The 24,254-nt window shown below is 47.0% G+C and overlaps 2 protein-coding genes across 5 annotated transcripts in view; one reads left to right on the plus strand and one right to left on the minus strand.

Annotated features, from left to right (window-relative positions):
- The window catches only part of ANGPT2 (angiopoietin 2), a 147,664-nt gene extending 143,219 nt beyond the window's left edge, over positions 1-4,445 (minus strand). Inside the window, exon 1 of the mRNA XM_085610821.1 lies at positions 3,638-4,445. Coding sequence (XP_085466947.1) covers positions 3,638-3,931 — 294 coding nt within the window. The 5' untranslated portion in view covers positions 3,932-4,445. The remainder of the gene's footprint in view (positions 1-3,637) is intronic.
- MCPH1 (microcephalin 1) overlaps positions 1-24,254 on the plus strand; it is a 1,335,298-nt gene that overhangs the window by 965,315 nt on the left and 345,729 nt on the right. The window lies entirely within an intron of this gene.

A 24,254-nucleotide genomic window follows, 5' to 3' on the forward strand; every position in this document is an offset into this window, starting at 1 on the left:
GGTGCCGGGCTCACTGTGTCACTTGATTCAAGCTAGCCTGGCTCATTAGGGGGGATCCCCCGAAACTGGTCCATGGATTCTTTGCTCTGCATTCCGTCCATCATCTGTGTGTCTTTTGCTTTAGCTGTCTGGCAGACTTCAGGGTGCAGGGGCAAGGGGTACATCATCTTCAGATAAGACAATCCTTTATCTTAGCTATGGGAACAGCTCGCCCTACCAAAGCAGTATGTTACTATGCTGGGTATATAAAGTATCACTGCTGCACACTGTACATTTCATTAAATCAGAAGGTACTCTGAGATGATTCTGCCACACTGCCTTCTGCCACACCACATGGTTTGCCGAGTTGTGGCGAGAACATGTTATCACCAACCTCATTCAAAGCTAAAAGTGGCACCCAGATTGCTGACTGAGAAGCAGGTGCCCCCTGTGCCCATGTCCTCTGCTTCTTGCGTCAAACTTTGTTTGATTCATTTGTTTTTACATTGCAACTTTTTTTCAACGTTAGAGAACATAATTGAAAGTTTTCTGGCATCCCCCGTTGAACTCTTTGAGAATCAGCACTCCTTTACGGCTTTGCAAACACATCGTGGCCTCATAGGCTGGCACTCCTTCTCCATGTCCAATCCACAGTACAGCTGGGAGTAGACGGAAGAATATTCCAGTCTCTGCCTTTCCACAGTATTCCTTCCACTGCTGGGTGGACAGGTTGCAATATCTAGTTGAGTCCTCATAGTGCTTAGGAGCCATTGAGGTTCATAGTGCCAAATGCCAACATAGCAATATGTAGGCAAAGGGTGCCCCATTACACCAAGAAAATTGGGGCAAACACAAAAACATCTAAAATTCCGAATTGGGGATGAATATGTGTTACTTATATTCACACCTGGGGTCATGATTTAATGATGGTCCTCGTGGCTTCCTAAGGTTTCCCAGTTTTATCTCTCAATGGTGCCAGTGCTTTTTTCCTGCTTTCCCCTTCACTTGTCTCTCAAGGCTGTACTGGGATTTTCGTTTACGTTTTCTGTACCTGACTTTTAAGATTTACATCACTTGTATGCTAAGGTTTGGTCCACAAGTCTCGTTATGCTTATCTTCCCCTCACTTCCCCAAGCTTCTCCTCACAAGCCCTCAGTTTCCCTTTCTTTCCCCTGAAATGTTCCCTCGCTTCTCAAACATCAGTTCCTTTCATATCATCATGTGTTCCTCTCACTTCGCACTCCAGGTATATCCCTGACATGTTTGATGGAGATTTCTCTCACTCGTTTCTCAGTGTTTCCCTCCCATGTATTTGAAGGTGTCCCCAGCCAGACTGTCGAGGTCCCACGTCATAGCACCTAAAGTATTGCTCCCGGTGCCTGGGAGGCGACCCCTGATTTCAGGCTAGAGACCTGTGTGTTGTTTGTTGTGCTTCGGATGTGAAACATGGCGATCTCTGTTAAATCTGAGCTCAAATCCAATCTGTTCATTTTGTCACAAACAGTTGCAGACTTACAAAAAGAAGCATCTTATCTAGTTATGTAAACACTAACTTCTCCTTGACATGTATTAACTTGTGCTAGCTGACATGTAACTCTGGAACAGTCTCGGCATGGCCCCTTGCTGCTGTAACTTTTTTAAATGCTTTTAACTGATTGCCTCCCTGCCGATGCTGCTGTGTGTTTGGCCCTGTGGCCCTGCTCCAGTGACGTGTGTGGAGGGCCGCGGAGATCCCGTTCAGAGATACTCACTCGACCTGCGAGGAATGTTCACCCTGCTTTGCTTTCCGCGTGCAGGATGCAGTCCTTGGAGCCAGGATAGGAGCGGAGGGGGCAGCGCGCGCAAGTGTGTCAGTCCCTAAAGCGTATTTGCTTCTGCAGTCGCAATGTCAACTGGAGAGGTGTTAACAAAGGAAGCCGACGGCACGTGCAGATGTGGGGGAGACGTGAGTGAGGGGGGCAGCACTTGGAAGTTTGAAAGCACGCTGTGTCAATATTTTGGGACGTGCTGGAAAACAATGCAGCGCCATCTTCCCTAATTCAAATATGCAGGCCGCTTTTGCAAACTCCCTGTCGTTGTGCAATGTTTTGAGGTTTTCAAATGTCGTCTTTTCACAGTTGATTTTTATCGAAGGCTTAAAGCCAGACGACGATGACCACGCCGCCCCCCTTATTCTAGGCTTTCGAGACGTTGCTAGCAGTTTGTACGAGCTCGCGCATTTAAAGATGCACATGGCGGATCCGGTGGCGGCACAGAGGTTTTTAGACATGGTATTCAGTGTACATACAGCACACATTCTATCTTTAAACCCCACATGCTTCCAAGAACAAAACATTCAATACTAGTCAACGTCGAATTACACTATTGTATCCAGAAAGGGGGGGGGGGGGGGTTACTGGTTTTACTTCGACGAAGGAGAGTGTACCTGTCCGTCCGACTGTTTGTGTGAGATGAAAGGCTCAGGAGTAAATGTCTAGGGTTAAAAAAAGAAAATTGTGTAGTGTTCCCGATTATGGCACACTACGTTTAAACGATCTGTCCCCACGATCACACAAAGTCAGGGCCGGCTTTAGCGCTGGTGGCGCCCAGTGCGACAATCACTTTTGGGGCTCCCACGTTCAATGACTGCCTCCTCGGATTCTCTTACTACCACCTGCAAAAGTGCCCCTCATCTCTCCTATCATAAGATATTGCCAAGCACAGCCCCTCCCTGAGGTCAAGCGCCCCCCTCCACAAGTCAGCGCCCAGTGCGGCCGCACCAGTCGCACTGCCCTAAAGCCGGCCCTGCACAAAGTGACCAGCTGGGAAAAACTGTTGAATCCGGTGGTCCTGTCACCCAAGCATTGGCTTTTCATCTGCAGGAAACCGCGCTGCTAATTCCTGAAAGGATTACCCTGGGTTGACGGTTTGTTTGAGGATTATTCCAAGATCCCCCAAACCTTGTGAGACATAAATACATCTCACTTTCATTTGGGGCGGTGACACCGGAGTAGGGCTGCGCTAATCCCGAGCTCGGTCTCTATATTGACATGCGTGGGAGTCTACAGAGGTAGCGTGAAAAAATATCCGCTAAATTATTACAAATATAAAAGTGCATATTGTCTGGTGAAATTGGTTCTTAATAGCAATTAAATATGCACCATGAAATCGAAGTACGCCCAGTGAAAAAAATGTTTATTTAAACGTGAAACCAATCGGCTACACTTTGATTGGGATGCGCAGCGCAATATTGCACAGAAGAGACTGTCCCAACAGGGTTACTCTTCCGGAGCATCGCACGCACATTTTAGTAAACCATAACTATTACACAAACTCTGCCTCTGCGAAATCGCATCTCTTAGCTGCCGCTCCCGCCACCTGAGAAAATCAAATGCTCCTTTGGACGACAGTGGGATCGCCTCCTTAGCGAATCTGACGTACCCCACACAAATGTGCTGGAGGACGCCCTGTAAAACACCTGCACGTGGCCTCGCTGGACAGCGAGCGGGTGAAGAGACGCACCTAACAGAGTGCTGTACCTGCCCAGACCAGTGCCCGTACCTGCCCACACGAAGCACTGGTCCAGGCCGATGCAGGCCACTTGGACCGGCAGCAGGGGCCCTACATCCACGCCACCTACCCCCAAGCCCCCGGCTGTGAGCCGACCCTCCCCGCCTACCTTGAGCAGCCACTGCGTGTTGTTCTCCATGATGCTCTCCAGCAGCTGCAGCCGCTGCACCGACTCCTCGTGCTCCGCGGGGGAGTCCCTCTGCACGGCATTGCTGCCCCCGTAGGCTGCGGCTGAGGAGGGCGGCGGACAGGGCTCTAGCTCGGGCAGCAGGAAGGTGTAGCTGCAGGAGCCGTGCTGTACCTGGTACTGCTTCCGGCCCGCAGGCGCCGGGCCCCGGAGCGCGCTGTAGCCCGCGCAGAGCCACGGGAGGCAGCTGGTGATCCACAGCAGCCCCGGCCACATGCTGCCGGCTGCGGACACTGACAGCGCGGTGCGACGATGTGCTGTTGCAGCGCCTATTCCCGCGGGTGCGCCGGTGCAGTGAGCCTCCTCCGCGGGTGTGCCGGTGCAGCGAGCCTCCTCCGCGGGTGCGCCGGTGCAGTGAACCTTCTCCGCGGGTGCGCCGGTGCAGCGAGCCTGTCCCCTCGGGAGCTCTGATGCAGCAGCCTGTCTCTCTCCGCAGGAGCGCCGGTGCAGTGAGCCTGCCTGTCCCCCCGGGAGCGCCGGTGCAGCGTGTCTATGCCCGCAGGAGCGCTGGTGTGAGGAGCCTGCAGAGCTCCGGCTATCTCCTGGACCGTTCCTGGTTACGGCTCCCTGCGCTGGAATCTTTCTAAAAGTTTTAGTTCCTGTTATGAGATTGACCAACGTTTCAGGCGCTCTTTAGATTTTCAGATGCTCGCAGCGCAGACTGGCCGGGCGATGTTGTGTCCTCTCTGCGCGCCGGTGTCCAGCTCGGAGTGTGTCCAGTCCCGTCTGCGCTCCCTGCATCCAGGGACAGTCAATGGAGCCGGCGCTCCTCCTCCTCCTCACGCCCGGCCACTATCTTCCTGCGCTGGGGGAGGAGGTGGCGGGGGACTCCAATATTGTTTCAGAGGGACTCTCCCAGCAACCCCACCCCCGTAAACACTGCACATCAACTCCACCCCACCGCTCACCAAAAAACGTTTCGCGGGCAGTGACACTGCTAATGTGTGTCCTAGGGGATGCTGCCCCTATTCAGGCTAGAGTCTACTAATTCTATAAGATACAGGAGTGTCAGTGGCCCCTCCCCCCACAGTCTGCAGGAGGGCGCCATCCTTTTGTTACGCCGCTGGATTCTGTGGCATGTTTGGGTCATGTTTATCCGCCCGCACTTTGGGAGAGTACGGCGGCTCGGCCCACATCTGCTAGGGTCCATGGGAGGGGGTGCTGGACCTGCAGAAGTGACTGGGAGGAAGACTGGACCACAGAGGTATTCTAAGCAGCGGCGGTCAGAGGGTGAACTACGGATATTTTTATGGGACCTGGAGATTTCGTGACTCAGTGTCCGTCGGAAGCTCTCTACACGCACCGTGTCACCTTGCTCCCATCACACAGGCTGCCGGAGTCGGCGGCAAGGGGAGGCAATGATGAATAGCCCGAGACCGCACACCTGCCCCGGCCGTGAGTGGTCACTTGTGCTGCTGGACCTACCCTGGTGATGGAAAGCTGCGCCCCGCGGTCATGCTCGTACTAACGTATCTTAAAACAACGTGGGAAGAAGTTCATTTGAGTATTACAAAGTCTGAGGTGGCATTAAATGAAAATAAAGCTCAAGAGAGGAGCATTCAGGCATGCTTGATGCTTTACTTTGATTTTTATATTAATAACCACGAAGTTATGTTTTCCCAAGTAAAACGCATCCTGTATGAGTTGAGCAAAGCACGCTCGTCTCCGGAGCGATCGAAGAGGAAATGACAGGGAGCGGGGCACGCAGGTCTTGGTCGAGACAGGGAAACCTAATCTTTCTGTGTCTTGCAATATTGCGAAGACGACACAAAAGCAGCGCTTCTCAGGCGCTTCTTGCGTGAGTCCCTCCTCAGGACTGCAGGGTGCGCGTGTGGTGTCTGTGAGTAGCAGCTGACTTGTCCCTCGGCTCGTCATGCTGTGCGATCGTCCGCCAGATTAGGTCGCTCGTCTACAGCAAGTCTGGAAATAATGTATTTACATATTGTTTAAATGGTGCGCGAGGCTGGACTGGAATCAAAACGAGAGCCATAGGACCCAGGTGGATGGATGACAGCGGAGGAGCCAGGGCTGCTCAATGCTGCCTTTAACCCAATAGCCGCAGTACCACAGGCACTCTGTTGATGTGTGCTTTGGAAGCCACAGTAAAGGGTGATAGATGGGTTCAATAAAGGCATAGCCGACAAGATTTTCATCATTTCAGTATAATTACGAGTGACATTTCAACAACTATGAGTGACACTGTCTTGCAAGACGACAGCAACATATAAATATCAGAAATTACACCCATTTGAGCTATGAGAAACTCTAAGATCTTCAAAGTACTGCAAAGCACCCGAAATGGAAGGGCACTGTGGGACACGACTGTACCAAACAGGATGCGAGATGCCATACTGCCTGCAAAGGAGCCTCACTGCCTACAAAAACTGGATAGATCTCACATGGGTGGACTTGAGCAGAACCACCTGCCTCATCCTCCCTCTACATGAACTGACCAAACTGTGCTGAGAAGCCCCAGAACGAACCCGCACAAACAGTGTATCCCCAGTGGCGGCCCCTCCGCTAAGGCAGAGGAGCGTCGCCCCACTGCCAGGAAGCAGCAAACAAAAGTAAAAAATAAAATGGTACTAACAGAATGTTATTATCATTTTATTTTGTCCTCCTGCTGTGGCAGTGCATGAGGGGGCGGGGCAGAGCTGCAGGGGAGGAGTGGTAGAGCCCTCCTGTGCGCAATGACTGTTTGTTCGGGCCTCTCGTGCCGCCCAAAACAGTCATGCACACTTTCCCCCTTCTCCATGCAGGCTGTATTACAGCCTGCATGGAGAACTTGCCGACCTCTACGGTACTCAGACTAATCACAATGCCGCATTGCAGCGTTGTGATTGGCTTAGGGCTGGGGAGCCTGACTGCCTGCTTCCTGTTCCGACCTGGAGTCGGACACAGGCGAGCAGGAGAGAAGACGTGGGACCCTGCGGCAAGGTAAGTGGAATTATTATTTTTTTTTTTCAATGCAGCCCGCACTCCCCCTCCCCCACACGTGCCCGCCCCCTCACTCGCGAGCCTTGCCTGCCGCCCCTGGACTCCCCCCTCCCATACCGTGTGACCCTCAAAGCCACCTTCTGACACAAATGTCACCTGATAAATAGCTTAAGGCCTTAATAATAATAAGTGAAAACCAGGCCTGGTCCGGCTTAAATGCTGTTGCAAATTCTCCTCCGTCTGCACATTCACGCTTCTCCCAGTAATAAGCATGTGTCTGACCAGGGCTGGACTGGCCTCTGGGGGTTATTGCCTTTATTAACTGCAGCAGTTCACAGGTATGTCCTCCTGAATTGGCCACTTACCGGTAGGGTCACACCTGGTTGTCTTTTTATTGGCATGAAGAGTATTTTATGGTCTGTGCAACAATTGTGAAAAGCACCTAAAACGAGTATTTTTCCCTTATTTGCACATACCTTAAACAGTAAAAACAAGAAGAGGAATGCACTTTGCAATGTTCTGAAGCTGGCAACTGAAAGATCACTGGCTGCTAGTTAGACAGAAGGGTGATTTATAAAAACGAATACACTTTATAAAGACATTTTTTACAACATTGTATAATATCATCTTTGACCTTTTCCAAATCTTCCAGGTGAAGAAATCGCCGGTATTTCTTTGGAAAAGGTGGCAACGCTATTTACTAGTAGCGGTTTACTATGCTGCTTAGCGTCCTCCGTACGGTAGGCAGGGGCTCTATCGGAGGCTCTCTCTCACTGTCTTGGAGCTCAGGACACTTCTAAGTCACCGCAAGTCATGCATCAGTCCGGTTCACAGCTTACGGGCCTCAGTCTTGCTGCTGGTGAGCTGCTTCAGGCAGAGGGTCTCTGGGCCGAGGCAGAGGAGTCAGACTGCTGGCCGAGCGGAGTTAGTCACTATGCGCTCGGTGACCCTAGCAGAACCAGACAGGTGTGCCTCGGCCCCCTTGCACCCTCACAAGTAGGCCGATGATGTTTTATTGATCACGTGGGGGGGGGGGGGGGGTACAGGAGTGCCCTCCCTCCAACACGAAGAGAGCGGGGCATATGACATTTTCTTCCAGCCATAAGGTTCAGGCCTCCTACCAGAAGACGACGATTGCCAGTGCCGCTGCATGGGAGGCCGGGTGTCGCACAGTATTTAGGACATTTTACGATAAGCATCCTCATTGTCGTGTTGTTGTGTCAGTGATACTGACTCATAAAACACTGAGAGGCAGGCTGTTGATCGTGCACTAAGCAATAAAAAACACAATTGTAGATTAGCACTTGGCTGGTACTGTCTCACTGACACTTTTGTCATAAATTCTGCGCATTATCTTGTGTAATTAAAATCCACACCCTGTCTTCAGACATGTGGCTGGTGCTGGCTACAGACACATGTGGTACACTTTGAATGAAGGTAAGTTTTTTTTTACTTTCTAATTACGCTCACTCCAACCACCGCTCCTTTCATCATGCGCGGTACGCTCCGAATACATTGTGCAGATCATGCACGTCCTGCACCGCCTGGACAGGTCGACTGTGTTGACAGTCTGAGTAAGACTGTTCATAGCTAGTGTTATATTCCATATAGGTACCCCAATATAGGCTCGGGTAACATCCTAACCTTTCACCTATATTCTTCCCTACATTACACACATAACGGTTCTTAGGGACTGACCTTTTACCTAGATATGACACTGCACACAGAACGCAGGATTTTCCCTGCTAAAAGCCTAATACATTATGCATGGGGATTCTGGAAACTCGGCAGGACTACCATCTCCTGTATAATAACTATGTATAAAGTTCATTCCAGACGTCATCCTATATCCGACAAGTGGCACAGCAAGGTAGAACGCCAGGGGAGACCTTTGGGCATATAAACATCACATCTTGCTGAGACATAGAGAGGAGATCTGGACCTCCCTGCCGACACACTGACGCGAGACGCTGAGATTCCTGCATGCAGATACTCCAGCTCGCAGTGGTCTAACATCCCTTGCGGGTGTCTAACTTGAGACCATGACGGGGTCCCACAGTCTCTCACTTCAGCTAATGGGGTTGACTTTATCCTAGAGGGATTCTTGGTTTAACACCTACACACATGCTAGGTACACATAGGTACATCTAGTTAGGATTGCATCGTAGGAGTACGCATTTTATTGTCATGTATTTTATATACTTGCCTGTAATCATGGTTATAGCAAAATGGTGGAAATCTACCAACCTTTTACTTTCTTAGTGCTTCTAATCATTTATATCAGTTTCTGTCTAGTGGTTGTTTCAGCACATCTATTATACACTAGAATGCCAACTGATCAATAAATGCTTGTTGAAAAACATCCATACTGTTTATTCTGTGTATCTCTCTGAGTCTAAGTGAGCACGAGTGACTGAGCAAAAAGTAGTACACTGTTTTCATCATCGTCATCATCATCATCATAGTCTTTATTCGAATTAAAAAATAATTCATACAAGACACAAACATGTACATAAAACAGAATTATAAAAGATCCCATTCACTAGAAATATATAAAATCTTTAAATAATTAAAATTTACAATTTAAGAAAAGAATTAAACATTAAAGGAGACTTAGGATGAAATACAATACAGATACATGATAAAAACAATAAGTAGAGCAAGAAGTTTTAGCAAACAACATCAGTAGTTGAGGCCCTACGGGTGTGCCTCCTCTGTACCCCGAATGGCGTTACATCTTAGAGACCATGCCCAGCCCAAGTATTTGGCTAAAGCAATTGAGTGGACAGGTAAAGTGCTTGTGCATAAACTCTAATAGCTACAGCAGAGCTCCTTGTGCCCAGTAATTTACATAGAGGTGAAAGCCAGAATCGTCTGGGGTTAGCATATACGGGGCAAACAAACAAGAAGTGGGCAATGGTTTCTTCTTTAGCACCACAGACAGAGCAGGTACCTGCGCTTACGCCAAACCACCCACTAGTTAAAGCCCTGAGTGGGAGGGAGCCTGCTCTGAATTGAAAGTAGAGTTTCCTGTCTCTTGGTATGGTGATCGAATCCCAGTAAGGTTCGAAGAGAGGGGTGGCCTTTGCCTCTAAAAATCGACTGGTCATCGTGGGAGAAGTAGAGTCACTCCACACCCTATGATTTACCCGTTCCCAGTAGAGCGTTTTCAGGAGCTTTTTTGCGGGGAACACAGCAGCAACTGTGTCGTTCCATAGACCCTCCATTCCCAGATCTTTCAAGGATTCTCGGAGGTTCCTGAGCCACCCAATCTTGTGGAACTTGTCGGCCTGCATTACGTCCATGATACCCATTGCGTAAGGCCGTAGCTCCGGTGTAATCCATAATCTCCTCCAGTATAAGACCGGACGAAGTTTGGCCAAGTCCTTGATGGCCTTTCTACCTAGGTCATAACGCAATGGGACCAGAGGCGTGCTTTGTGGGAGGCCAATAATGCCACGGAGAAATTTGTTTTCGACAGCTGTTAGGGGTGATAGTGCGTCGAAGCCCCAAAGCTCTGCCCCATACAGGACTGAGCTTAGGGCCTTTGCCTCATATATTTGTAAGACGGGTTTAACCGGCTTAGTAAGGGATTTTTTATGCTCGTTAACCAGCGTTCCCGTAATCTGGGTAAGTTTCAACGTGGCCAGTTCCAGATGTCTGTTCCACTTATTATTTTGAGACACGTGTATGCCCAGATAGGCAAAGTTTTTTACCTCCTCGAGGATTTGACCATTCATTAAAAGCTTGCCTATTCTGTAACTTGGGTGCGGGTTGAATGTCATAAGTTTAGTCTTGGACACATTGACCTCCAAGCCATGGTCTTTACAAAAAACTTCAAAAATTGACAGAGCCCTTTGCATGCCACCCGGAGTTTTGGATACTATGAGAGTATCGTCGGCGAACATCAATATTGGAGTAGAAGCTCCGGCCAACTTGGGAGCATCAGTGTTGACTTGAAGCATGTAATCAACTACTCCATTGATGTACAGGGAAAAAAGTGTGGGTGCCATGGCGCAGCCTTGGCGCACACCTCGCTCAACAGGAAACTCGGGGGTGGTATCCCCCGGGCCTCCCCATTGTATTTTTGCAAAGTTAGGCTCGTGGAGCCTCCTAATTAAGGTCAATAGTTCCAAGGGGAGCCCAAGCTTTTCAAGGACCCTCCAGAGTTGCTCTCGGGGGACGAGGTCAAAGGCAGCTCTTAAATCCACAAAGGTGACATAGAGACTGCCTTTGCCTAACGTAACAACCTTCCAGAGCAATTGTTGGAAGCGAAACACCTGGTCCACAGTGCTGGTAAATTTGCGGAAACCAGCTTGGAAGCTAGAAAGGATCCGATTGTCTTCTATCCAAGTGAGTACCTCATTCAGTACCATCCTCCCAATGACTTTTTGGATTGTGTCGATTAGGCTGATGGGCCTGTAATTACCTGGGAGGGTTTTATCACCCTTTTTATATATTGGGATTATAGTAGCACCCCCCCCAGGATTTGGGCACTGGGGCTCCTACAGCCACAGCGTTCGCTATATGGGCGATATACTTGCTCCAGGAGGTCTTGTTATTAAGAAAAAGGTCGGATGGGACACCATCCAAGCCTGGGGCCCGCCCAGCGGCAACACAGGCCAAGGCAGCTAGAACATCCTTGGGGCTAAAGGGACCAGACGAGTAAAAAACATATGTGGTTAGCCCCGAGTTTCTGTAAAGAGGGTCGCATGCATATTGGGGTTTGAAGTATCCCAGCCAAGCTTCTTGGGTAACATGGTTGGAAGGATTTTCAGGCGAGCCACCTCTGTTCCACTTTATCACATTCCAGAACAGTCTAGTGTCTCGGGCATGGCAAGCCTCCTTCAAGTCAAGCCAGTACGATTCATCCCATCTTTTTTTTTGCTTGTGCGAGACACTTCTTGTAAGAGGATCTGGCTAGTTGAATATATATCTTGTTCCCGCTAGAGAGGGCTTGTGCCAAAATTCCTCTAGCACGTTTACATTCTTTGTCGTACCACCTCAATCGCTTGCACGATGGCTTGCTACCCTTTCTTGATTGTTTGGAAAAAAAGCCACGTAGACCCTCAAAGAAGGTCTCATGTAATCTGGTTGCTTGATCGTTATTATCTTTAACCCTCAAAACTTCCTTGAGTCTCACATTAATTACGGAGAGTTCGGTGTCAATGCTAGCCATTGCTGAGGCATTGGTCTTTGCTTGGGTCCACTTTAACCTCCGCATGTCATTGGTTGGGACACAGCCAGTGGGAGCCAGTATTGGTTCCTCGCTCGCCGAGCGGGGTTTCCCCCACCAGCTGTGGGAGACACAGATAGGGTTGTGGTCACTCTCTATTCTTGGCTCAACCACCATATCAAGAGGTTGGCGCCACAGCCCCAAGCAGCAAAGAACGTAGTCAATCCTGCTTGCTGAGCGGCCGTTGTCAAAGGTGGGTGCTCCCAACTTATCACCTTGGGTTCTGCCATTCAGGGCCCTTAAGCCTCTATCAAAGCAAAGTGCATTTACCTGCACTACTACCGTGGACCACCTTTTGATAGGGGAGAGTGGAAGGGCTGGTATGCTCCAATGTCGATCCTCTTCGGGGTCAAGGCCCCATTCTAAGTCCGGGTCTAGAAGGGGTTCAAATGTGACATTAAAGTCACCAGCAACAATGAGGTCCCTACTACACGATTTAGTTGCTATAAGGCTGGTCAGGATGTCCAGTTCCCTTGACTTTTTCCCTTTTGTGCCACGGAGATATATGTTGTAGATATCCAATGAGCCCCTGTGATCGAGAGTTAATCTCACTAATTGGATATCCAGGGACCCCGTGTCAATCATGACAGCACTCGAGAATAAGTCCTGACGAGCCCACATGATTAGTCCGCCCGTTGGACGGCCTTTCGGGCCTTGGGTTGCTGGGACGTAAAAATTCAAGTATCCCGGCATGAACCGAGCCTCACAGGACCATGTTTCCTGTAGAAGGCAAACGTCGTAGTTATTTACAAAACTAACCCATTCAGGTGAATCAATTTTAGTCTTGATACCAGCTAAATTCCAAGACAAAAGAGTGCCTGGATGGTTACTAGGCAGAGTAATATGATGCGCAATAATCTGGTTAGGTACATTTGCCCTCTCTCCCAACCTAGGCGGGGGCGACGGTAAGGCCCTGGGTATTATGTGCGACCCTGGGGTATCCAGGGGGGTGACAACATGACCAGCCATGAGTATGCTGTCATTTGCCCTCGCTGACTTAGGAGGTGAGGCAGTAATCATATTGTAGGATTGTCAATCGCAGAAGCCTGGGGTGTAGAAAAAGTTTAAGTTATGGGCCTCTATCCCTGTTCTGGGCCCGTAGGGTGTATAATCAGTGATGAACCTTGGGAGGCGTGGATCTTCAAAATTGACAATAATGCAATCTCCCTGAATGTTTTTGGGTTGAGAGCCTACCCATTGTACTCTTCTGACAAATAGAATCCGCCCATTCAAGTAATTAGGGATTGGTCTATGCATGTTAAGCCAGTGTGTCGCTTTATTTTTTAGTTGCTGAAAGGATTCAGTTTTATTAATGGGAAGTACGGGAACACCGGTTAATACCACAACATAGGGAAGGGATTCAGGTGGTAAGTGTATTTGGATTGAGGGTGACCTAGGTGCTTTACCTAAGGGGTCTTTATCAGTGGCCATTCTCATAGCCACTGATTTCTTGGTGTTAATGCCAAGGGTGCATCACTTGGCCCACCCTCCCGCCCCAGAGACTGGTTAGTATTTAGTACTTCCTCCCGCCCTAGTGGCTGAAGCATATTTGGCACTGGTATAGGTAAATCTGTACCTGGGCCAATACCTATGTTGGTTGAAGCAGGGGGTATATCAGTTGGGGACGGTGCAACGAGCATAGGATTCGCGCCATAAGGGCAATTAGTTTTAGCAATATCCCTAGTAGACAGCTTGACGACATTCTTTAGCGAACAAAAATTATCTAAAATAGTTTGTTCCAACTTGTCAACTTTTTCTACAACCTTTGTAATCCTTTCCATTAGTGGTAAAATTAAGGAGCGAACCGTGTGTTCTAACTGAGAGACCATGTCATTATTGTCTGACGGGGAAGGGGTATGTGTGCTAACATCGGTCGTAGTAGGACAAGCTATAGGGCTTGAAGTGTCGGGGGGTGCCATATTTTTAGATGACTTAGATATTTTCGCCAGCCTAGCGCCGTCCATGGTCCCACCCCTTTTCCTTTTCTGGTTCGCTATTCTAGAGGATCTGGCCCCAGCCCTGATCTGGAAGCGAGTGGCATTAGACTTAGGTGTGACCACAGCATCCACCACTGGTACGATGTCCGTCATCACTGGGGATTCTGATAACCTCCCGGAGGGTGCTGACAAAGTATATAGTGTTTCAGACTCTATAAGCGAAGGTGCATCCCCCCGTGCGTGCCCTCTGCGTTTATTTGGTGAATTAACAAGAGCTAACGGGCCCAGTGAAGAGCGTCTGGCAAACGAGGGATCTGTAGAGAGGCGTCTTTCGGTGATAGCGATTTCATGTTCGAGTACCGAGACAGCTTGAGTAATGAATTGGTCCATAGTCCCGGACACTGATGGAGGGGCCGTGATACGCTTCCCCTTCCCAGCCATTTGACACAGTGCAAGTGGGGACACAATATATGAAATATGACAGGGTAACACAAAAGGCAATAGTCATATAACGTCATATAACGTAGCCTGCTACGACTTACTATGTGTGCTCGGTGTAAAAAGGGATTTGCCCGGCCCGGCCTGGTCGGCCCCGGACGGCCACAGACGGTCCCGCCCTTGTCCCGGGCTTAGCCCGGCGCCGCCCACGCGCGTCCCGCGACGCGGGAGGAGCGTCGCTCTTTTATGCGCCTCCGGGCGCGTGTGAAGCGCAAGGCACTCTGGGGGCTGTGGTCTCCGGTCTCCGGCCGCGAGAGGTGGAAATGGCGGCGGGGAGACACACAGCGAGGAGGCACCCGCAAACGGTGACAGCAGCGCCAGCACCAAAACGCCAAGGATGCCAGGAAAGATTCAACTGCAGGTAGGGAGGTAGACGGTATTCCAGAAGTCCAGGGTTCACTGTTTTCACGATCCTGAGGGATCAGAGTTGTCATGTTCGATAGTTGCCAAGGACCATTCTCTCCTTGGTAAGAGGGGTTTCTAGTGGCACTGTGAGCCAGCTGGTACACAGGCCAACATACCCGGGGGGGTCTAGAATCAGTCTGACACCAATCCTACAGTGTATGTTGTCTAAACACAGAGATCCTATATAGGTTTTATAGGAACTACACAACACTAGTGTAGCACTGCAGTCTGTGCGTGTCAAGCTATATGTGTAAGTTAAGTGTAGTGTGTAGCTGTGAGTCATGTGTCGTGCAGGCACATTTGGAATGTAAAGCATTACCCCCCCACCCCCGGCAAATTATTTTATGCCACTCACTCTAGGTGACAAATGCAAAAACATTCACCCCAGTACAGAGATCTGGGCCTAAATCCATCGTTTTTTTGCTCACCATGCCATTTCAGTTTGGACCCAGCCATATGCTAATCAGTCTTGACCCTGTGCCCAATGGGAACAGTCCAGCCCGAACTGACAGGCCAGGTCCTCCCTGGACTGGAAACAAGCATCCTAGGGCCGTTTCGGGCTTTCAGCCCTCATCAGCCAGGATAGCTTGACTCCAGTGGCATGGAGAACACAGGACCCACGTCTAGGCATACCTGTCCTACTCGGTGTGACAAATGAAAAAAGAACAATGGATGGACAGAATGCAGAACAATGTCATACATTCACCCCAGGATAGAGATCTGGCCCTAAATCCATTGTTTCTTTGCTCACCATATCATTCCAGTTTGGGCCGAGCCATATGCAAATCAGTCTTGACCCTCCACCCAAAGGGAACAGTCCAGCCCGAACTGCCAGGCCAGGTCCTCCCTGGACTGAAAACAAGCATCCTAGGACCAGTAGCACTCACTCTAGGCACACTTTCTTTTGCAGCGATGTCCAATGGCCAGTGAGAGCAGCTTCATGGCCACCTGCTAGCCTCTCTCTGTACCCGGTGACCGACTCTGCTCTTCCATGGGCTGCTGGGCTGAAAACAACCGCCGCAGTGTTATTATTAGCTGCCAGCACTCGGCAGTAGCGCTTGACATATGGAGAAGCGCAAATATGCGTGACTTTGCATTTCAATGCGGTGATGCAGACCACCACACCAGTGCTTAATTTGTAAAAAAATAAGTGCCGGGGCTCTCACCAAGAGAGCAATGCAGCTAATGCCACACATTGCTCCAGCCAGCGCTGTCCCTGACAGCACCAAAACAACTACTAACCCTCACACTCCTAGAAGTTTGACTATTCAGACTATTCCAGGCCCTCAATGCTATAACTATAGCTTGAGCTCTTGTAACAGTAATTTTTAATATATCTTGAATTAATAAACATCTGTTGTTGTGCTCATCCCTGAATTAGAAAGTCAGTTCCACCATGGTGCAGACTGTCATAAGTACCGGTGTTGACAATTAAGTAAGTGCCGGAGCTGAACATCGGAAACCACTGGCTCAAATTAAGCACTGGGCATATAGTTTAGTCTGTCTTTGTATTCTATAAGCAATTACGAAAGACTGGGGAAAACGAGCAAGGTTCAACTCTTAATGCCGTGCAGTTAGCATGCAGGTCCTTGATGTTGGTTCATAACTCGCTGAGCTACATAATAAGTTTTGTAACTGGTGACAAGGAGGCAACAGAAAGAACTCTGCAGCAATAGCAGTATCCCCCTGAACTGTCTACATGAAAGACAAACCTGTGACCTGCATGCTAGAGCATGTGCTTTGCAACAGACAGGTGAATCTTCTATGGTATTTGTGATGAGCCAACCTGCCTAGTCTGCAAACAATCTCTCCAGTAAGCACTTTAACGGCCAGAGATATCTTACTACTAATATACAAGCAGTATGGAAGATGGGTTCACAAAGAGATCTGCAGCTGGTGCCTTAACCCCACGTTTTAAAAGGCAACCTGTCTATGACCATTTAAGTAAGCCTTTACCCCCAATTTATGTGATCACGTGGTACATTTTATTCCATTTTCACCACTGCCTACTAATCAAATAATATCTCCAAAATCTAAAAACAATGCCTTGAACTTTGTCTGTATAGGTATAATACTACCAGGTTTTATATCTGTTGAAATGCAACTTTCCACTTGTTTCCTCCTGTGAAGCACCTAACCCCCCTGTGTCTGGTACACTCTATATAGAACTGCAAATAAATCAATAGTGCACCTACCATCAAGCACCGAAAGGCTGCTCTATACATTTCTGATAAAAGATAATCACATCAAGGATGGTAAGATGGAAGGACAGGGAAAGACCATTGCTTGAGATGTAGAGGGGAATAAATGATGCACTCCACCAGCACTAATTCAACCCCAGACAGAGTGGTACACCCCGTCTTATTTCGCTGCAAAAGTTAAGTCAGCAGCAGTGGAGGAAGAGATGCAGCCGTGACCCCCACACAGTATAAAATGTTATTTAGCACAATCAGCCAGCTGAATGCTTTATAGACAAATATAACACTGAACACTGGCACACAGCTGATTTCAGAAAAACAAGATTACCTGAACATGCCACTCGAGGCAATTTTTCGTCGAGTGGCACGTTCAAATAGTCGTGTTTTTCTGCCATGAGCTGTGTACTAGTGTTCAATTTGTCTACAATTCATATTGATTATTATGCTAAATAACGTTTTATCGTGTTGGGCCCATGGCCGCAGATCTTCCACCACAGCTGCTAGCTTTTAACTTTAGAAAAAAGATTTCGCTCCAAAAGTTAAAAGCCAGCGGCAGTAAAGAAAGAGCTGCAGCCATGGGCCCCACACTATAAAACGTTTAACATAATCATACATTTCTATGTTAAAATTGTTGACAAATATAAGTCTGGTGAAAGGCATTACTTACTGGCACTGCCGGACAGCCTTATTAGTTGTAATTAATCTGCGAGGGAGGAGGCCTGCTGCACCACACGCTGATTGCTTGGGGATAATGATTAATGCCGCAGCTGCGCAGTATGCTGGGCGGGCCGCAGGTAAAAACACTACTCATTGGTCTGATTAAGAGCACAAACTTCATGATTCGCCAAGGAGGGACGGGACCAGGATAATATATTTTGCAATCGTTTATTGGTAGTGCATAATGCAGGAGTGCTACCAATAAATGACTGCAAAATGGAAATGGGGTGTGACGGTGTTGGTGGCCTACGCTGAGGCAGGGACCCAGCCAAGGCAGTTTCAGTTTCTGAGGGTAATTGGATGTGTGTGGCTCACATTTAGGCAGGCGGCAGAGCCACTGCATTCAATTTGAAATATTTTACGCACGCATGCAATCATGTGCAATATCAGCTCTTCAGCGGAATGGGAAGAGACTGGAACGGTGGCACCTACTCTCAGAATGCGCATCCAATTATTACTTCTACTGCATGTGGACTTGACTAAAGTGTATACCCGGCCCTGAGAAATAAGTGCCGGTGCTAAGCACCGGAAAGCACCGGCACAAATTAAGCACTGCACCACACTGAAATGTATTAGTCTAACGCCAGATGAGTGGTATTTGGTAGGACTGTAAATGATCAGACCTGTCCAGGATGACGAGTCCACTGCCTGGACACCATCTTGTTAAGCATTGAGGGCGAGGATATAGAGCCTTTGCTGTGGGTAGGAAGGAGGTCATTAGCTGGGGGAAAATGTGGCAATCAGAATATTTAGTCCACCCGGTATGAAAGTTTCTTAACAGGGTGGTGTCATTGGGGAGGAAGAGGCTGGTTGTGATTAGTTTAAAGAGCTCATTTATGAAAACGAGTTGTTTCCAGGACACTGTTATATAGCAACAGGTCTCAGTTCCCTTGTAGTAGTAAGGGGGAGGTCACTAGGAGGAGTCCAAAGGACGACAAGGAGCTAGAACTAGTGACCAAAATAGATTACATTGTAGGAGATAGCAGCACTACCCCTGTTTTTCTCCAGAGGATTCTCAGCGATTATGGTGTAGTTGGGAGCTACAAAAAATTTCTGTAAGCAGGCAGATTTATAATTAAGCCTTGTCTCAATAAAAAATACAGCACTGGCAAAGCCAATACATTTTAGTGATGCGGAACAGTCTTGGTAGAAAGGAATGTATGTTTTTTGAAGGTGCTGTTTAGTATCAGCAACAAAAAAAAATGGCACAGTGACTCATCTGCTGTTGATGGTCTCGTCATTCTATAGGGGTGCGCATGCGAGAGTCTTCAAAATGATGAAGGTGCCATTTTATTTTATATTTTATTGACCGGTCTAAAATTGCGAGTGCCTCTTGGTTCATTTAATTAAAAAAAAATGTAAGTTGCTCTATAGCACTTTTGTGGAGAACTGACAGTACTTTGCTTCCTGAACCTCAGAAAGTGTGTGGATGGCCGAGTTGCTGAGGTTAATGGAGGAATACGAAGGGGAAGCGGGTTAGGAGAAAGCAACAGTCATGAGTGAAGATGGAGCATGGGGGAGAGAAGCACATGAGGCAGACAGCTTAAACACACATGCAGTCTCATGGACCCTTGAAGCAAAAAGAAAAAATGAGTTCCCTAAAAGTGGGCAGTGGAAAGACACAAGTAAAAGAGTGTTCTTCAGGGGAGGGGCAAACACAAGATGGATAAGTCAAGCCATCAAATAAGAAGCAAGAAGGTGAGAGTAACAATAAATCCAACCAGTCGTAAGCTATGGGTGGGATTTAAGCCCACTCTAACTTCCTTGTAATGGGACAATAGGTCTTTTGTAACTAGACAGCATTCGTTGTCTGTTCGACTCAACTTAAAAAGCGGAAATTAAAGTCAGAATCCATGATGACAGAAGATGTGTTGTTGCCGTTAGAAGCGGCAGATCTACAATTGGAGGCTCACAATCTAATGGTAAGGTGGAATTTAGAGTAGGAGAGAGTTATAGTTAAGGGAGGAGGTTTCATGCAAGACATTTGTTTTGATGAGATTCACATGACATGGCCTTCTAATGGAGAAATTGTATCTACTCGTGTGCTGGGTGTCAAGAATTGAGTGAGTTGGCAGAAGAAAAGTTAAAGGAGGGGAATGAAAAGTGTAAAGTAAGAGAAGGGAGGGGAGGGGTGAGTAACGGGTCAAGGGAAGACATGTCAGGATTGCAGAGTAGAAGAGGCTTCAGAGTGGTTAATGGAGTCTTCCGAGTGGAAAGACAGAGACATGCGAATGAGATAGAAATGAGACTTCAAGAAAGTAAGCTCCTGGGTAATGATGTCAAATTTGTTGTTAATATGCCTCAGAGAAGAAGGGAAGGTTTAGAGAGAAAATGGATCTGGAAGGTCCACCTAGTGTGATCCTTTACAGGAGAGCTAGGTTAGGTATGCTCCACAAGAGAAAGGAGGGTGGAGAAAGAAAAGGGACAAGCAAGAAGGGCAATGTAAATAAAAGTTTGAGAGAACTAGGTAGAAGCATACTTTCAGGTAGAGGGTTGAAGGGCACTGGAAAGTAAGAGTGAAATTACAAGAGAGACAGAAAGAGGGAGGTTGCAATTCAGAAGAAACACAGAAGGAGGGGAGTAGATTAGTTCTCAGAGGGGAAAGACTGGAAGATCTCTTTTGAGGAGAGACACTCAAGGAGAAGAGTGGATCATTTGACTAAGTGTAAATAATGTCAGATGATATGACTGAAGATCAGGGAAGGATGCAGGATTAGAGGAAGATGGAAAGATTAATGCAGCGGGTATGATTGCCAGAAGATAAAGGTGGGGTATCCGCAGTTTGATTCAGTGACGTAAGGTTGGAAAAACAGTGGAGAAAGTATGGCAGTTATGTCTGTGGATTAAAACATAACATTCCTGTTGTTGTAAATACTAACATGTAATTCACATTCCTGATTCTGGTAACCATTGACCGTCAGCTTCTTTTTGTGACGAATGTTAGTTTTTCAGGGAGTCAAAGAAAGTGCAGAGGATTGTTTTCCAGGCAGAAGTGTCCTTAAGGTAGGAGAGGTTTAGTTTATATTTCTGCAGCTATTGGTTGTATTGTTTATCTGCCAAAGGGATTTCCAGGTGCTAAGTAAGAGTACTGGCTTTTAGAATTTTAAAGTCGTTCTTAGAGAGCCAAGAGGGTAGACTGTGTCAAAATTGTTCCAGCCTGAGTCCTTGATTTTGAGAAGGGAGGGTTAAGAGCCAATGGCTCGCAAGGGAGGAGGTTGAGTGTGGGAGTGCCATTGCACATAAGAGGAAAGAAGACACAGTGCAGAGGCTAAATCCATCGGGAAATAACACAGGCAGAGAGTTAAGCAGAGGAGCCTTAAGGATATATCATAATGTAAAGAAAAAGGGGTCCTCCTGCTACAAATGACAGTTCCTAAGGCATTGATAATACAATCAATATCATGAAATCTTAGGCAACTTATTATTTAACAGAACACTCCAGTTTAGATCTCATATAAATTAATACAATACCCTAGAAGGTATGGCAAAATAGATCCATTTTATTTGATATTCAATATTTTAAACATCTAAAATATATCTCAACAATATATTTCACAGTTTACCAATCATCCAATCTGTCAGACCCTCACATACATCCACAGAGTACACATGTACAATTTAAAAATATGATGGAAAAATGTATAACAATGATATTAAAAAAAATCACAATAAATACATAATAATAAACATACAAAATAGATCTCTTGTCATTTTTCTTTCAAAATATTTCACAATAATTTTTCACAGTGTCTCTTTAGTGAAATATTTCTCTAGGCGTATTTCGGCTCAACACCTTCATCAGGAAGCCACATATTTATAACCAACCGATGTATCTTTAACATTGGTAAAAAGGCCTAAACAACTAGAAGGTACTCAAAAGACGCCACTCAAAGGCCACAGTCCAAAGATTTCTGAATGTAAATTGTGTTAAAACCAGACCACAAATAACTGCTTTCTGATAGCCCACACTGATGCTTGAATGTATAAGCTTGCGCATATCTGAATTTACGACACCGTCAATGGACCTTCTAAGGACACCCACAGTGTCTCCAACAGTATCTGACCTTTTTCACTCTCGCAGCACTTGTCGGGAGTGATCAATAGCCTCATGAGGACGTTTGTACCTCTATAATGTACCCATAGACTTGGTTCCGGGTTGAAATCGTGTCGGCTCAAACCATAAAACATACTTATACTGTTGCACATGTTAAACAAAAATACAGTTGTAGCTTGGGATACATTGCAAATAGCCTGAGGGGATATACTACTGCACTGGTGCCAGATTGATGTTCTGGGGTGTCAGTATATGCAGTGAAAGAGGATACGCACATTAGAAGTGACAGTATTTTGTTTATTGTGAGACACAATTAGGATGGGTTGAATACATTATCTTTTGTTGAAGTCCCTATCTGGATGTTAGTGCTCACTAAATGGTGTGATTGCAGGGGGGTGCAGGAAACTACCTGGCTGGCAAGGGAGAGGCACGTGCTAAAAATCTGAGTTCTATATTAATTACCAATTTATCAGGGAACCCTCAGGGTTAAAGTGGGAATAGCACAGTATTGCTGTATTTCAGAATTGCTGTTACTCCCTGGTATCCAAAATGTTGGGAGTTCGAATGGCGCTGCAGTATTCCTGCACCCCCTCGAAATGACGGCCAATGTTTTCTCTCACTGGAATAGATTATGTGATTTAGTTATTTTTTATTAAAAAACAGAAAAGGTATTTGATTATTAGATTATAATTATTGATACTTAATTTAAATCCATAAAATATGTCGCACTCTCCATTAGTGCATGACCACTATGGGCATAATCATTTAAAAGATATGTATGATGTTAATTGTGCACCTGCGTGTTTATTCTTTTACCGCTAGGGGCACACACGTTAGAGATTACATTCTGAGTTAAAGTTCTTACAAGTCCCTTCACTTTTTTTCGCCAGTGCATCAGCTGCTGTGAGCCCATCATAAGAAAGGAATGAGGTGGCAGGGCCCCCTCACCATAGCCTGCAGGTGGAGCCCCCCCAGTTCTTGTTACCCCACTGCAGCTGCCATTATTTCCCATTTAATACCCTATAGCTGAAGGATATGCTACACCCGGGTGCAGCTTGTGCTCCCCCCCAGACTCTGCAGCCGACCAGGAGCACTGCTTCTCCACTGTCTTTACATCCAGCGTGAACACGTCACGCTGTCAATATGTGTGATAAGGGGGCACTGGGCATGTGTCTCCTACTTATGGGTAAAATGTTCCTTTCTTATCACGCTGATAAGGATTAGCCCGGGCTGTTAGATGATTCATAAATCACCCACTGGAACTAACCTCCAGAATTTCTAGGCCCACCTCAGAATCCTTTTCTGGGAATAGCTGGGTCCTGATAAGATGTGGCTTACTCTCAAATGTCAATGAGTTATTTTTTCTCTTTAAATTGAAAGCTATCCCGACCATTCCAATTGTAACTATCTTACTAAAAGAAAATTTTTTAAAAAAAGATTCCCAAAACGTTTACTTTTTTAATCACCATATGGAAAATGTATCTAAATAGAGGGGACAAATATAATTGAGACGCTTCACTTTTATTGCCTCTGACCACACAAGGAAATTACAATCTTGCAGTGGCGTATTACTAACTTCAAAGTCTTAAATAATACCCAGACACTTTTCTGGGAAAATATGTGAGCCAAAATAATAACTTAGTAATGACACTTAAAAAAACAAGCATTGGCATAGCCAATAGGTCTCGCTTTTGGGACCTTTTAAGTATTTAGTTATGCAGCACAATGTCCTTGGTGCAACCACATCAACTGTTGCATGGCTAAACATTTATAAGGTCCCAAAGGCGAGACCTGTTGGCTATGCCAATGCTTGGTGTGGTTGTATGTGGTTGTGTGTGTTGTGTGGTTGTGGGTGCGGGTGCAGTTGTGGGTGCGTGTGTGGATGTGTGGTTGGGTGCGGTTGTATGTGTGTGGGGTTGTGTGTGTGTGTTGTGTGTGTGTGGTTGTGTGCTTGTGTGTGGGTGCTTGTATGTGTGTTTGTGTGTGTGTGTGTGTGTGGGTGGTTGTGTGTGTGGCTGTGTGTGTGTGGTTGTGGTTGTGTGTGGTTGGGGTTGTGTGTGTGGTTGTGTGTGTGACAGTAATACTAAAAGCATCTCAAAATAAACTAACACAAACATCGAGTTTGTGGAAAGAGAAAGCACGTTGTAAGTCAAACGGGTGCAGCAAAGCATTAACACAACAACAAATCAAACAAGATCACTTAGCGAAGACTGAGTGCTGATAATGGATACACACAGCCCATCATCTTAAGAGTTCGATTGCAGCCAATGTGCACTCAAATCTGCCCCCTCCTTGTGAGTTGCACCCCATATTTCATGAGTTGTAACTGCTGCACCCACCATAGCGCTTTGAGATCTAAAGCGCTATATAGGTCTAATCGATTAACCAGTCGCCAACATGCTGTGCTTTTAAAGAGAATGTGCCAAAAGTTTCCAGCTTCCTCATCATGTCCTCATGAAAGCGCCAACGAAAGGACTCCCTGAATGGTGCAACGGATATGAAGCAGCCGCTGCGATCAGAAATAAACACTGTGAACGTTGTCCAGTTTCACAGTAAT

The sequence above is a fragment of the Triturus cristatus genome, chromosome 6, assembly GCF_964204655.1.
Source record: "Triturus cristatus chromosome 6, aTriCri1.1, whole genome shotgun sequence".
Lineage (NCBI taxonomy): Eukaryota > Metazoa > Chordata > Amphibia > Caudata > Salamandridae > Triturus > Triturus cristatus.